Source organism: Dunckerocampus dactyliophorus, chromosome 2, assembly GCF_027744805.1.
Source record: "Dunckerocampus dactyliophorus isolate RoL2022-P2 chromosome 2, RoL_Ddac_1.1, whole genome shotgun sequence".
Lineage (NCBI taxonomy): Eukaryota > Metazoa > Chordata > Actinopteri > Syngnathiformes > Syngnathidae > Dunckerocampus > Dunckerocampus dactyliophorus.
In genome coordinates, this window is record NC_072820.1 from 28,169,129 (window position 1) to 28,181,910 (window position 12,782).

The window sequence follows — 12,782 nt, forward strand, 5'->3', positions numbered from 1 at the left end:
CACTCAGTCAAAAGTGCTGCACCATTATTCAAACTGTCCACTTAGGAAGCAACACAGATTGACAATCATTTTCACAATCTGTTCAGCAAATGGAATAGACAACAGGTGGTGTGTTTTTCCACTTCAATTTTGAGCGTGACTCCAAACCCAGACCTCAATGGGTTAATACATTTGATTTCCTTTCATAATTTTTGTGTGATTTTGTTGCCAGTACATTCAACTACATAAAGACAAAAGTATTTAATAAGAATATTTCATTAATTCAGATCTAGGATGTGTTATTTAAGTGTTCCCTTTATTTTTTTGAGCAGTGTATTTTACGGCAGCAAGCGTCCCCCCCCTTCACTCCCAAAAACGTTATTAAGATAGATAGAAATGTCAAATAACAACATAATCTTTTTTTTTCTTATATCATATCCATGGTTCAAGTGGACAATTAATAAACCCTCTTTCCTTTGTTCCATAAATTATTTTATGTTGTTTTTTCGCCACTGAAAAAATACGCACAAAAGCATTTGCTATGAAGATATGTTTGGATTTTTCCCCATTTAGAAAAAAACTGAAAAAGCTGAGTCCTCAAGATTAATACATCATTGCACTCTACTTATAGTTGTTCACATTGAAATATCACTGCATTTTATGGGTTTTATTCTATTTATTTATGTATGTTACACGTAACCGGATATGACGTTTACGTCTGCGCTACGTGCATTGCATAAGTTTTTACGTAGTTGGTGGTCTTGGTGGATGTCGTAGGACGATAGAAGCATCCCCATGCTAACCAAGTATTTTAAGAATAGTCACTTATAAATAACCTCTCAACATATTACATATATATATGAAGTATGGTTATTGACCATTTATGTTCATACATTTAAAAAATAATAATTACTGTACCACAGCACGTGATGTTGCAGAAGCGCTGTCGTAAAAATTAGCTAAAAGAGGAAGTGACGTAGTTCTTGCGCATGTACGGGACCGATTACGTTCCGGGTACGTATTGCGCAATGACAGGCATCATTGGTGTTCAAGATCCCACTGTAAAGGATAATAATGTTGGCTGTGTTTGCATGAGCGATGAGGATGAGTATCACAAGTGGATCAGACATTTTGATGAGCTCGTTGGGTATCGTGGAGACGGGCATCTGACAATTTCTGAGCCTGGTGACGTCATGATATGCAAACTAGATGAGTGAATGTACTCCCATCACAAACTTTGGGTCATACTGATCATTTTTCTCATTTACAGTACATTTTTGCCGTTATCTTTAACCATTTTCAAGCTACAACCTTCTGAAATAGTAATATCAAAATTGAATATTTTTTTGAAAAAAACTCTGGTGCCTGAAGGGTTAATTCAGATGTACAATTACAGGAACAGAGTATCCCTGAATTTAAGTAAAACTAAAATAATGCTATTCGGTAATAGCAGAAAGGACACGTACAACCAAATACAAATTAATGGAGTGGATATTAAAAAAGTGGAAGAATATAAATTCCTGGGGGTTATAATAGATGAAAAAATTAGTTGGAAATCTCATATTAAATATATACAACAAAAGGTGGCGAGAAATATCTCTATATTGAATAAAGCAAAATATGTTCTTGACCAAAAATCACTCCACACTCTGTACTGTTCCTTAGTATTACCATATTTAATGTATTGTGTGGAGATATGGGGAAATAATTACAAAAGCAATCTTCACTCACTCACTGTACTGCAAAAAAGATCTGTGAGGATCATTCATAATGCCAAGTATAGAGAACATATAAACCCTTTATTTTTAAAATCACAGATATTAAAATTTGCAGATTTAGTACACTTTCAAACCGCTAGAATAATGTATAAAGTTAATAACAACTCGTTACCCAAAAACCTAATAAAGTATTTCTCTATCAGAGAGGAGAAATATGATCTTAGAGGAAAATTAAACTTAAAACATTTATATGCAAGAACAACGCTGAAAACCCACAGCATTTCCGTGTGTATTTGGAATTAAATTATGGAACGGATTGAGTAAAGAACTCAAACAATGTACAGAGATGAGCAAATTCAAAAAACAATACAAGCAGTTGATGTTTGCTAAATACAAGGCAGAAGAGTCTTGACCATCACAATGATTGTTCTGTCAGGTTTGTTTTTTTTTTTTGTTTTTTTTGTTCATAAAAAAAAAATTGTTTATAAAAAAAGTTTTGTTGCTGCAGCTCACTGGAGCACATAATTACCTCCACCAAGAATTGTTTGGGTTTTGTTTTCTAGACTTTTCTGTTTATCCTTTTGAAAATGTACACCTACTTTTTTCAAGAATACATTGACTCATGACGTTATGAAGAAGAAACAATTGTTGTTCCCAGATCTTGGCTTGTGGCTACATCAACTCTCTGATCCCAAACCAGTGCTGGCTCATCCAGCTCTTCAGCCTGGCCTGTACCATCAAGGACTACAACATCAACACCAACCAGGACCACCTGAGTAGGACAGCACATGCCTTTGCATCACTGCAACACCACATTCATTGTCCCACTGACCCGTTGAGCACAGATGTGTGTGGGTGTGTGCATGCGTTTGTGTGTGTGTGGGTGCGTGTGTGTGAGCAGACAGCGACCAGAAGTGCGAGCTTCCCAGTGACGAGGCGGGCATCATCTGGGACAGCATCTGCTTCGCCTTCCTGCTGCTGCAGCGGCGCGTCTTCATGAGCTACTACTTCCTACACGTGGTGGCTGACATCAGAGCCTCTCAGATCCTTGCTTCGAGGTATGCACGTTCATTTTCTGTTTGAATGTTGGCCATGTTGGGCATTGGAATGTATTTTCATATGTTTGTGCGTGTTCGCGTGTGCGTGTGTGTGCCCCAGAGGGGCGGAGCTTTTCCAGGCCACCATAGTGAAGGCGGTACGGGCACGGCTGGAGGAGGAACGGAAATCTGTGGAGCAGCTGAAGCGACAGTAAGACTCATTTTTACCTCCAAGGGCAGTGCCAAGCGCAAGCGCAGCATGGAGGTTATGTTTTTGCCTGCCTTTCTGTCTGTCTGTGTTCAAAATCACTTAAATAACAAGTTCTGAATGGGTTTCGATGACATTTTCAAGAATTGTCAGAAATGGGATATGGAAGAACTAATAAAATTTTGGGGGTGATCCAAAATTTAAAATGTTTCCAAAATTCACCCTTTTCCCTCCAACTAATTATTACCTTCTACTACTGCCACATTTCTCAACCAATTCAAGCCATTCTAACATCAAACTGTTCAACACGTTAAAAAAAAACATTCAACATTTTCCAAAATTCACACTTTTCCGTAAAACTGCTATTACTTACTACTACTTTCACATTTCTCAGCCGATTCACCTCATTACAACATCAACTCATTAAGCAAAGCGGCTAATTGGTTCCAGACCCGACCGTGATAAGTTAATTTCCGAGAAGTAGGATTCAATATTAATAAATGAAATATTTTGCTAGAGCATAGAAAGCCTGCTTATGACCTTCCTAATACGCTTTTTAACATTATTAGAGCGCTCTGGACATGAAATAACACCCCTATAGTCACCTTTACACTCCTATTAACCAATATAGTAGACATACAGTAATAAGAGGAAATAAGACATTTAACATTGACATAATTAATATAATTACCAACTAAATTATTAATGAGACAGACATGCCATGGCTGAGGTCGAGTGAAAAAAAAGATTCTCCTCTCATACCGTGTGGAAGTGGTAAGTAGAGGTAGGACTCTAATAATGAAAAACCCCGTATTTAGTTTCTATGCTATAACTACGAAAATATTCCATTTATTAATATTGAATCCTACATTGCGGAAATTCAGTTATTGCGGTCGGGTCTGGAACCAATTAACCGCCATAAACAAGGGATGACTGTAATATTAAAGATTAAATTTTCCCTTTTTTGACGCCCCCTGGAGGCTACGCCGTATTAACACACTTTCAGTGATGTTGAAACTTCACACAGCGCAAGCATAATAATTTCAGTATTTTGATCCAGTTATGTCTAATTTAAGTGAGCTACCATTCAGGAAGCTTTTAAAAGTATATTATGGAGATGTTTTAGACAAGATCTTTTGCCACTTTTTATTAGCGCTAGCATGAGAACATATGTGCAGCACAGAATGTTAGCGTCCGTAACGTCTCTGTGATGTCACCAGGATGGAGCGCATTAAGGTGAGGCAGCAAAAGTTCAAGCGAGGCAAGGAGAAGATGCTGAGCATGGTGCAGGAGTCTGGAGACGGTCAGGTGCTCTTCCAGCCCAAGGAGGACGATGACGGTATGACAAAGGCTCCTGGAGGCCTCTCCCTACTACCTTGAGGTGGTCACATGACATGCTGCTAATGCCGCTAATGATGGTGATGATGGTAGTGCTGCTGCAGGAATGTAGCCACACCTTCTTTTCTTCATGACGTTAAGTTTTTTCTGAAATGCTGCACTGATGTATTTGTTAAATTTTAGGAGCACAGCAAGCAAAAGCCAAGACCAAAAAAAAGCACTGGTGGAGGCCGTGGGTTGACCATGCTTCCAGTAGGTTGACCCCCACCTGCCTCCCCTGTTTTCTCTTCTTACACTCTCACTGGCCCTTGTGTCCTCGACCAGAACGCTGAGGATTCCCATACTGTCCAAGGGCTCAGAAGGCACCAGCTGCCCTCCAGACTTTAGTCCTTTTCTGTGTCTATTTAAGGACCCTCGTTGACTGGTGTAAAGAGGCACTTGAAACTTTAAAATGATCTACTACTGTAGGTGTTTGCCGCAGCACGACAACATCGCCTTAAATAGACACCAGAAGAAGGGGGCAACGAGAAAATGACTAACGGCTGGAGTTGCATTTAATGAATATTTCTAACTCCGTCATGGCCTGAAGAGCCCGCAGTAGGGAATCACTCACATTTACAACGTTTTCATGCAAAGATATGAAGTCTGCTCGCCTTTGCTCTCAGAAGGTTTCATTCTTTGCCTGCAGACATGATCAGACCAACAGGTATCACCAACGGAAGATGGCCTATTTCATCTTTACTCCTCAAGACAAGTACCTCGGTTATGCTTTGATTGCTGTTTGGTTAGTGAGCAGGATTGCTGCAAAACTGGTTTCCATGTTACTCTGGCACCTTGTGGTACGTGGACCGAGGGATAAATGTTCACATTTTGGTGTAGATCTGAAATGAAAGGCATAAATTGAGCAAATTATCTTCACGTAAGGATTTTGCAGTCCCCTGGGATTGCAGGGCCAAGTGGGGAAATGACACATCAAGTCCAGCAGATGGTGCTGCAGTGGAAAAAAAGCTTACAACAGTCAAACCTTGATTTCATTTTTTCTATGGCAGCAATTTGATGCAGAAGGTGAGAAACACTGTTGTTTTGAATTCCATCTCGCCAGGATGTACGGGATGTCCGCATCAACAACAGCTGCCATCATTCCCCAGTTAGAATTATTTTACTTTGTTTTCTGCATGTAAAACGCGTACACTGCACTGTAAAACTCTTGTCTATAAAATGTATTTTTTGTTAATATTGTATGGCAGGGGTGGGCAAATTACGGCCCGGGGGCCACATGCAGCCCGCCAAGCGTTTGATTCCGGCCTGCCAGTTGCTTCCAAAGTATTTAAACCTGGCAACATGACTTGCAATTAGAGTCAATCTGAGACAACCTTTTGATGGTTTAAGTAGCTTTTCACATGCAGTGATCCAAACAACTACCTCACCCATGGTGCCAAACTAACACAAGTAAAAAAAAAAAAAAAAAAATTGTCACACAACCAACTTAACCTTCCCACTGCACTGTCTAGGAAGTAAAAAGGAGGGACATTCACTTACTCTTTAAAGTCAATGTTTTAGCGTTCGTAGTTCATATTGGATATCACATTCATTATTCATGTACATTCCGGGTGTCTTATTCAGTAAAAAAAACTTTAAAATTCAATTTTTTTATTTGATATGGTCTGATAGTTAAAATGCTCCTGGAAATAGAGACACAAGCGCATACATATAGCAGATTGTAAGACACTTTAATTCCAGGTGGACTGTTAGAATTATAAGTGTAAAATAACCCAACAAATCCATTATTTCTTCAGTTAAAACTATTGAAATTTCATGAATTAGTAGATTATAATATATTACAAATTATGCTGAAAGCTCATAAAAAAAACATTGCCAATTAATATTCAGGAAAGATTTGAAAAAAGAGAAAGCAGGTATTTGTTAAAAGGTACAGTGATTTAAAAAAAAAACAAAATTCAGGACTAAAATGAAGGAACGTTGTGTTTCTGTAAAAGGAGTCAATTTATGGAACAATCTAAATAAAGAGACTAAAAAATCTAAGTCAGATATCATATTTTAAAAAATGGTCAAAATGAGTCTGTTGAGGAAATATGAAACATCTTAGTTATGATCGACTGGGTGATAGAGATTGGTTGAATTGTAATTGAGGAGATATGTAACCATTTGCTTGGCTGGTTGCTATATGTACTGTAGTTTTTTTTGGTTTTTTTATATTGTTGTTTATAAGTACGACCTTATTTGTTATGGAAATAGGGGCAGAGATAATAAGACTTGTCTTCTGTCTGCTCCCTTTCATTCTGTTTTGAGGAGTGTTTGTTTTAAAGTTATATTGTTTTAATACTGTTTGTTTGTTTGTTTATTCACTTCTTTTTTGAATGAAATAAGCTACTACTACTACTACTACTACTACTAAATAGAGTGCATGTATCAAATATATAGTCTGGCCCCCCGGCCAATTTCGTTAACTCAAAAAGGCCCGCGAGTTAAAAAGTTTGCCCATCCCCGTTGTATGGAGTTTGAAGGAATTCATAGGATTTATAGTATTTTCCATGAGTAAAATTGCTTCGCTTTTTGTATATTTTGGTTTTCGTCAAACCTTTTGGAGCAAATGAATCAGGAAAACCAAGGTTCCACTGTACATGTTTGCGCCCACTGACACGTCAGGAATTGAATAGAGGAATTAATTGTGCTTTATAAAACCCAATAAAATTAACTACATTAAATGAATAGCTGTGTGTGTGTGTATCCGTGTGTGCGTGCATGTGTGTGCGCATATACATGATATACAGTCATGCCTTGCGACATTGCAGTTTGAACATCGCTCCCTCGCTCTATCGCAGTTTTTCAAAAATGTATTCATGAATGATCGCTGTTATGTGACATTGGCCTGTTATTAGTCAAAAAATATTGAAAGACATGTCATGTGTAGTATTTTACACTGGTCAGTAGGGGTTGTTACACTGATGAGACGTTACCGTACATTATGGAGTTAAAATCATGCCAAAACCTCACAAACGTACAACATATGTTTTACTTCCACGCAACCATTCATTGATATACTAATTGTAGCGTGCAGATTCAGTAGATTCAGATTTAATTTGCGCTCTGGGCTTAGCTGGTCTGACTCAATAGGTATAAATGGACTATGTAAGAATCTTTCTCGCTTTATAATATTGAAACCTATTGGTGAGGTCTTTTGGCCTCCTGGGTTACCTGATTGGTCATCACTCATGTCTGCTATTGCATTCCCCCTTCCTGTCCCCAACATTTGAAGTCATTTCACCGTCTCCCAGCGTCCCCCTTCACCTCCCACCCGGCCGCATTTCTGTTCAAGGACACAAGTCAGCCTTGTTGCTTCTAACTCTCCTGTCCACTCAAATCATCAATGCACTTTCTGCTCATAGCCATGTTATCCACATGCTAGCCACATCTTTTTAGTGTGTCAAGTTGTCACTTTTCATTTCTTTGGACTTTGGTCTTTTTCCTTCAGTGAGGGTCCCCTTCACAGCCCCTCCATGTCTTGTTGTTGTTGTGGCGACTGTAAAGTGAGCTCTGTGCTGTCCCTCTCAGTGGTTAGAAGTGGCGAATATTACTTGTTTGAAACCGACAGCGAGGAGGAGGAGGAGGAGCAAGAACAGAAGGAGGAGGAGCCACCAAAGAAGTCCGCCTTTCAGGTAAATACTTGGTCAATTTTGCAACCATATAATACAATGTATCAGCATCAATAAAATATATAACATACAATTGTTTGAGCAACATAAAGTCAGCCATGCAAAAAAAAACAAATTCTTTGTTTTTTTTGTCCCCCAAACCTCCTGTGTCCAAAAACGTCTTCCCTGAGTTTAAACAATATATCAATACAATCGTCCCTCGTTTATCACGGTTAACTGGTACCTGACCCGGCCGCCAAGAAGAATTCAATAATAATAAATGGAATATTTTCATAGTTAGAGCACAGAAAACATTATTTGAGCACTGTAGACATGAAATAACGCCCCATAGTCACATTTACTGTAGATGAGTGTTACCTACTATAGTCGACATGATAAGCGATAATGAGAAATAATAACTCACATTATGCACTACTGCTGGCTTTGTTTACACCACATTGTGTAACTCTTACACGCAGGCTATGGAATCTCTGCAGGGATACAAGAGACGGCCGCCGCTTTAAGCAAAGCAAGCTACCAAGCTAACTAGTTAGCTTCCAATTTATTTATTCTAAACTTAAGTAGCTGTTGGAAACTGAGTGGGGAAGGACGACAAAGTAAGAAGCCAAAAACATACCACTTCCACATGGAATGGGAGGAGAGCTTTTTTTCTACTCAGTATCCATGGCTGACTCCATGCAGTTCAAGTTAAGGTCATGTAATGTAAGCTAATGTCTCGTCAATGTAACATTACTGATGCCTAGTGACCAGAATACTACATATGACTTGTCTTTAAATATATTTAGACTAATAATGGGCCATAGTCAACCAAAGTCAACAAAACAGCAAGCATTAATTGTGTTTTGAAAAAACGCAATAGACTGAGGGAGCAATGTTTGAACAGCGATGTAGCGAGGGACGACTGTTTATACAATACATTTGAACAACACACTGAAGAACGTGCTGATATTTCTGTAAATAAACATAGAAGGGAACTAAAAAATATCTATCTCATCATGCTATTATCGATCCGATATCGATACTACCCTAGTATTGATATTGGGAGGGATCCACCAACCTTTACGCTGTCTATTTAATTATATTATTTGTGCTGGCACTGCTGCTTTCTAGCCTGCATATTAACATGTGTATAACCCAACACCACATCTCTAATCTACTACTAACTAGCACTTTACTAACCATACTCCACCTGTTTCTCCTCCCCACCTGTATCTGTTCTCCACATGTGTTCCATCCATCTGTGTTCTCGCCGCATACATCTTCTCCCTACCTGTATGTATTCTCTCTTTGTGTCCTCTCTCCACCTGTGTCCTCCCCCCCGTATAGCGAGCTATCGGGAAGTTTGTGTCGGCAGTTCTGGCTTTGCCCAAGTCTGTGATAAAGCTGCCAAAAACTGTGCTTCAGTGTGTAGTGAAGGCAGGCAAGGTAAAGACCAGCTGAAGTAACACAACTTTTCTTCTTTATGCATGACAACAAATGGAGCCCCTCTTGCAGTCATGTTGATTGTTCTAATGGTGAAGTGTTTCTGGCTAGTGCACTATGAAAATGTCAGTGGCCTCAAAGTCAAATGAGGAAACATGTGTGATGTTTATCTTTTCTGATTCCTTGTGATTGTTGTGTGACTTAATGGACTGGAAAATGTTGCACAGAGTCCAAGTGAGATATTCATTTGTTTAATGCATATTTGTCATTAGGCCTAGTTGTCATAACTCTCTTTTCTGTGCATTCATTCAAGACCTGACTGCAGAATTCTCAGATTTTAGAGGAACTTGCAGCTCATAAGTTGATATGAATGAGCTGTGTGCTTTTCCTGTTGCTCATTACTGTCTGTTTAAAGTCCACCATGCGAGTGACTGTTCCATTTGCAATCTGCAGTTCCTCTACCACACCTGGATCACCGGCCCCAAAGCTGCCCTGAAGACGCGAGGCAAAGAGAAACGCAAATTTTGGAAGAGATACACAAAGGGAGTACGACACAAAAAAAGCAAAAAGGAGGGTAAGCAGAAAACAAAAGTACAAAAATAAGAATAAATATAATACTATATATATATATATATAATATATACACTTCTGATCCAAATGTTAAGAGCATCTGAAAAATGCACATTTTGCACTGTTGGATCTTGAGGTTCTAAGTAGAGCTTCAAAATGCAAAAAGAAAAAATGGGAGTGAGACAAAAAATGTTTTTGAGTAAGCAACTTATTACAAACAGGCATTAAAGTGAAATAGGCTGTTTGTCTGATCAAACTGTTTGGTGATCAAAAGTTTAAGACCATAGCTAAAAAAAAACCCTAAACTCCCCTAAAATAGAAATGAAATATTGAAAAAAGGAGTCAGTAATAAGCAGCTGCACCAATCTTGTTAATAAGATGAATAATGGGTTTAGGCATGCTTGATGCCAGTGTTTCCAGGAGGCTTGTGGGAATGTTGCTTCCGGTGGTGAAGATGGCTTCACAGAGGGCATCCACTGTCTGGAACAGATGTCCATTTTTATAAACTTCCCTTGCCATCCATCCCCAAATGGTCTCAATTGGATATAAATGAGAGGAACACGGCAATGGTCTGAAAGAGTAAGCGTATTCCGCTGGAAGAAGTCCTTCCTGAACTGCAGTGTTGTCCTGTTGAAAAAATCAGCCATTACCACACAGACAAGGGCTTTCAGTCGTGAGGGATGCCCTCTGCAACATCTCCACATAGCCAGCTGCTGTTTGACGCCCCTGCACAACCTGAAGCTCCATTGTTCCATTGAAGGATCCTGATGGCGCCCCCTCCACTGTGCCTTGTGGAAAACATCTCAGGTGGGATCTCCTTGTCATGCCAGTAACGTTGGAAGCCATCAGGTCTGTCAAGGTTACATTTTTTCTCATCAGAGAATAAAACTTTCTTCCAAATTTCCATGTCATGTTTGGGGCTTTGCTGCAAATTCCAAACTGTCAGTTTTGTGGCAGTGAAGGAGAATAGGCCTTTGAAGATGTTTTTTTTTTCTTAAAAGCCTTCTCTTGCAGATGCCGTCTGATATTTATTGTGCATTTGGCACCAGTAACAATCATCGTTTGGGCCGAGGATGGTCTTATGTCTTGACAGCCAATGGGATCCTCTGGCTCCGGGTTGGAGGTATTTTTTTTTTTCTACCACTAGACCTAGGGAAGGGAACTACACTCTTGTTCAGTTAAACTCCGACGTACAGGCCCTGAGCTGGGGGGCCAAAACAGTTGCCACCCCTGCCCGTCGCTGGAATAGAGTCCAGCCCCTCTCAAGAGGACTGTTTCCAGAGCCCTTGCCGTGCATCAAGGTGAGTCCGATTATATGTAGCTGGAACTTCTCCACCTCGAGCACCAGCTCAGGCTCCTTGTCCACCAGAGAGGTAACATTCCATGTACCGAGAGCTAGCTTCTGCAGCCGAGGATCAAACCGCCAAGCTCCCTGCTTTCGGCTGCCACCCAGCTCACTCTGCACCCGAACACTTTGGCCCCTCCCAGGAATGGTGAGCAAATGCGAGGGAGGACCCATGATGCTTTTTCGGGCTGTGCCCGGCCGGGCCCAATAGGTACAGGCACGGCCACCAGACGCTTGCATTTGTGCCCCACCTCCAGGCCTGCCTCTCATTTATACAGGGCACATTAAACAGATTGATTGATATGAAGCATGATGTTTCATTACACGTAATTGGTGGAGCCTGGCAGCGAAGACGGTTCCTTGCCGTTAACAATCAGACAGTCATAACTTCACTTCATATCATCAGATCAAAACTGATACGAGGATTAAGGATTGCGGCACTAACTGGTAGAAATGTATAACTCCCGGTTGAAAATTAGAACCGCCGGAGCACCAGTGATAGCAATGCAAACGCCCTTTTGAAACTGCTATTTTATTATTATTATTGTCCCCATTTACTTGCATTTTGAGGGCCTCAATATGCATGGAAACTCACTAAATTTGCAAGTGCGTGGTGAAAAATGTGATATTTCAGGGGTCCCTAACACAAACTCCCCAAATTCACGTTGTAGCGCCCCCTTTAAATTTTGAAAACATCAATCATGACAGGACATACAAAAAAGTCTCAAGAATCCATATTTCCAAACAAACAGGAAGTTGACACCCTGAAGAGATCCATATGTGACTTCCTCAATTAGTAACAGTGCCTCCTTGTGAGAAAACCCACTCCATCCATCCATCCATTTTCTATAACGCTTCTCCTCATTGGGCTCGCGGGGGTATGCTGTATGCTGGAGCTTATCCCAGCTGACTTCGGGCGAGAGGCTGGACTGGTCGCCAGCCAATGGCAGGGCACATATAGACAAAAAAAACATTCACACTCACATTCATACCTATGGACAATTTAGAATCGCCATGTTTTTGGAATGTGGAAGGAAACCGGAGTACCTGGAGAAAACCCACGCACAGGGAAAACATGCAAACTCCACACAGAGATGCCCAACAGAGATTCGACCCCAGGTCTTCCCGATGTCCTGACTATGACTGTGTGGCCAACATGCTAACCACCAGACCCGAGAAAACCCACTCCTCTGAGTTAATTGAATCACTTTCACATTTATACATGGCACATTAAACACATTGATGGTATGAAGCATGATGTTTCATTACATGTTGAGGGTGGAGCCTGGCTTCGAAGACTGCTCCTTGCTATTGACAATCAGACAGTCATAACTTCACTTCATGTTATCAGATCTCCTTCAAAACTGACATGAGGGTGAAGGGTTGGGGTCTGATCATGACTACGTTTTGATATTGACTCCAATGGTACCACCATCTGGTGGAAATGTATAACTGCTGTAACTACCTTCTACAATCTACATGGTTCGATCT

General features: G+C 40.3%; 1 protein-coding gene across 6 annotated transcripts in view; it reads left to right on the forward strand.

Annotated features, from left to right (window-relative positions):
- LOC129176745 (piezo-type mechanosensitive ion channel component 2) overlaps nucleotides 1-12,782 on the forward strand; it is a 115,886-nt gene that overhangs the window by 86,105 nt on the left and 16,999 nt on the right. For 4 of the 6 annotated variants that reach the window (XM_054767096.1, XM_054767097.1, XM_054767098.1 and 1 more), the window contains 8 exons: nucleotides 2,356-2,473; nucleotides 2,599-2,755; nucleotides 2,856-2,945; nucleotides 4,163-4,281; nucleotides 4,464-4,532; nucleotides 7,854-7,957; nucleotides 9,281-9,379; nucleotides 9,830-9,950. In XM_054767096.1, the coding sequence (XP_054623071.1) occupies nucleotides 2,356-2,473; nucleotides 2,599-2,755; nucleotides 2,856-2,945; nucleotides 4,163-4,281; nucleotides 4,464-4,532; nucleotides 7,854-7,957; nucleotides 9,281-9,379; nucleotides 9,830-9,950 (877 nt within the window). The remainder of the gene's footprint in view (nucleotides 1-2,355; nucleotides 2,474-2,598; nucleotides 2,756-2,855; nucleotides 2,946-4,162; nucleotides 4,282-4,463; nucleotides 4,533-7,853; nucleotides 7,958-9,280; nucleotides 9,380-9,829; nucleotides 9,951-12,782) is intronic. The other 2 variants (XM_054767099.1, XM_054767100.1) reach the window with 1 other exon arrangement.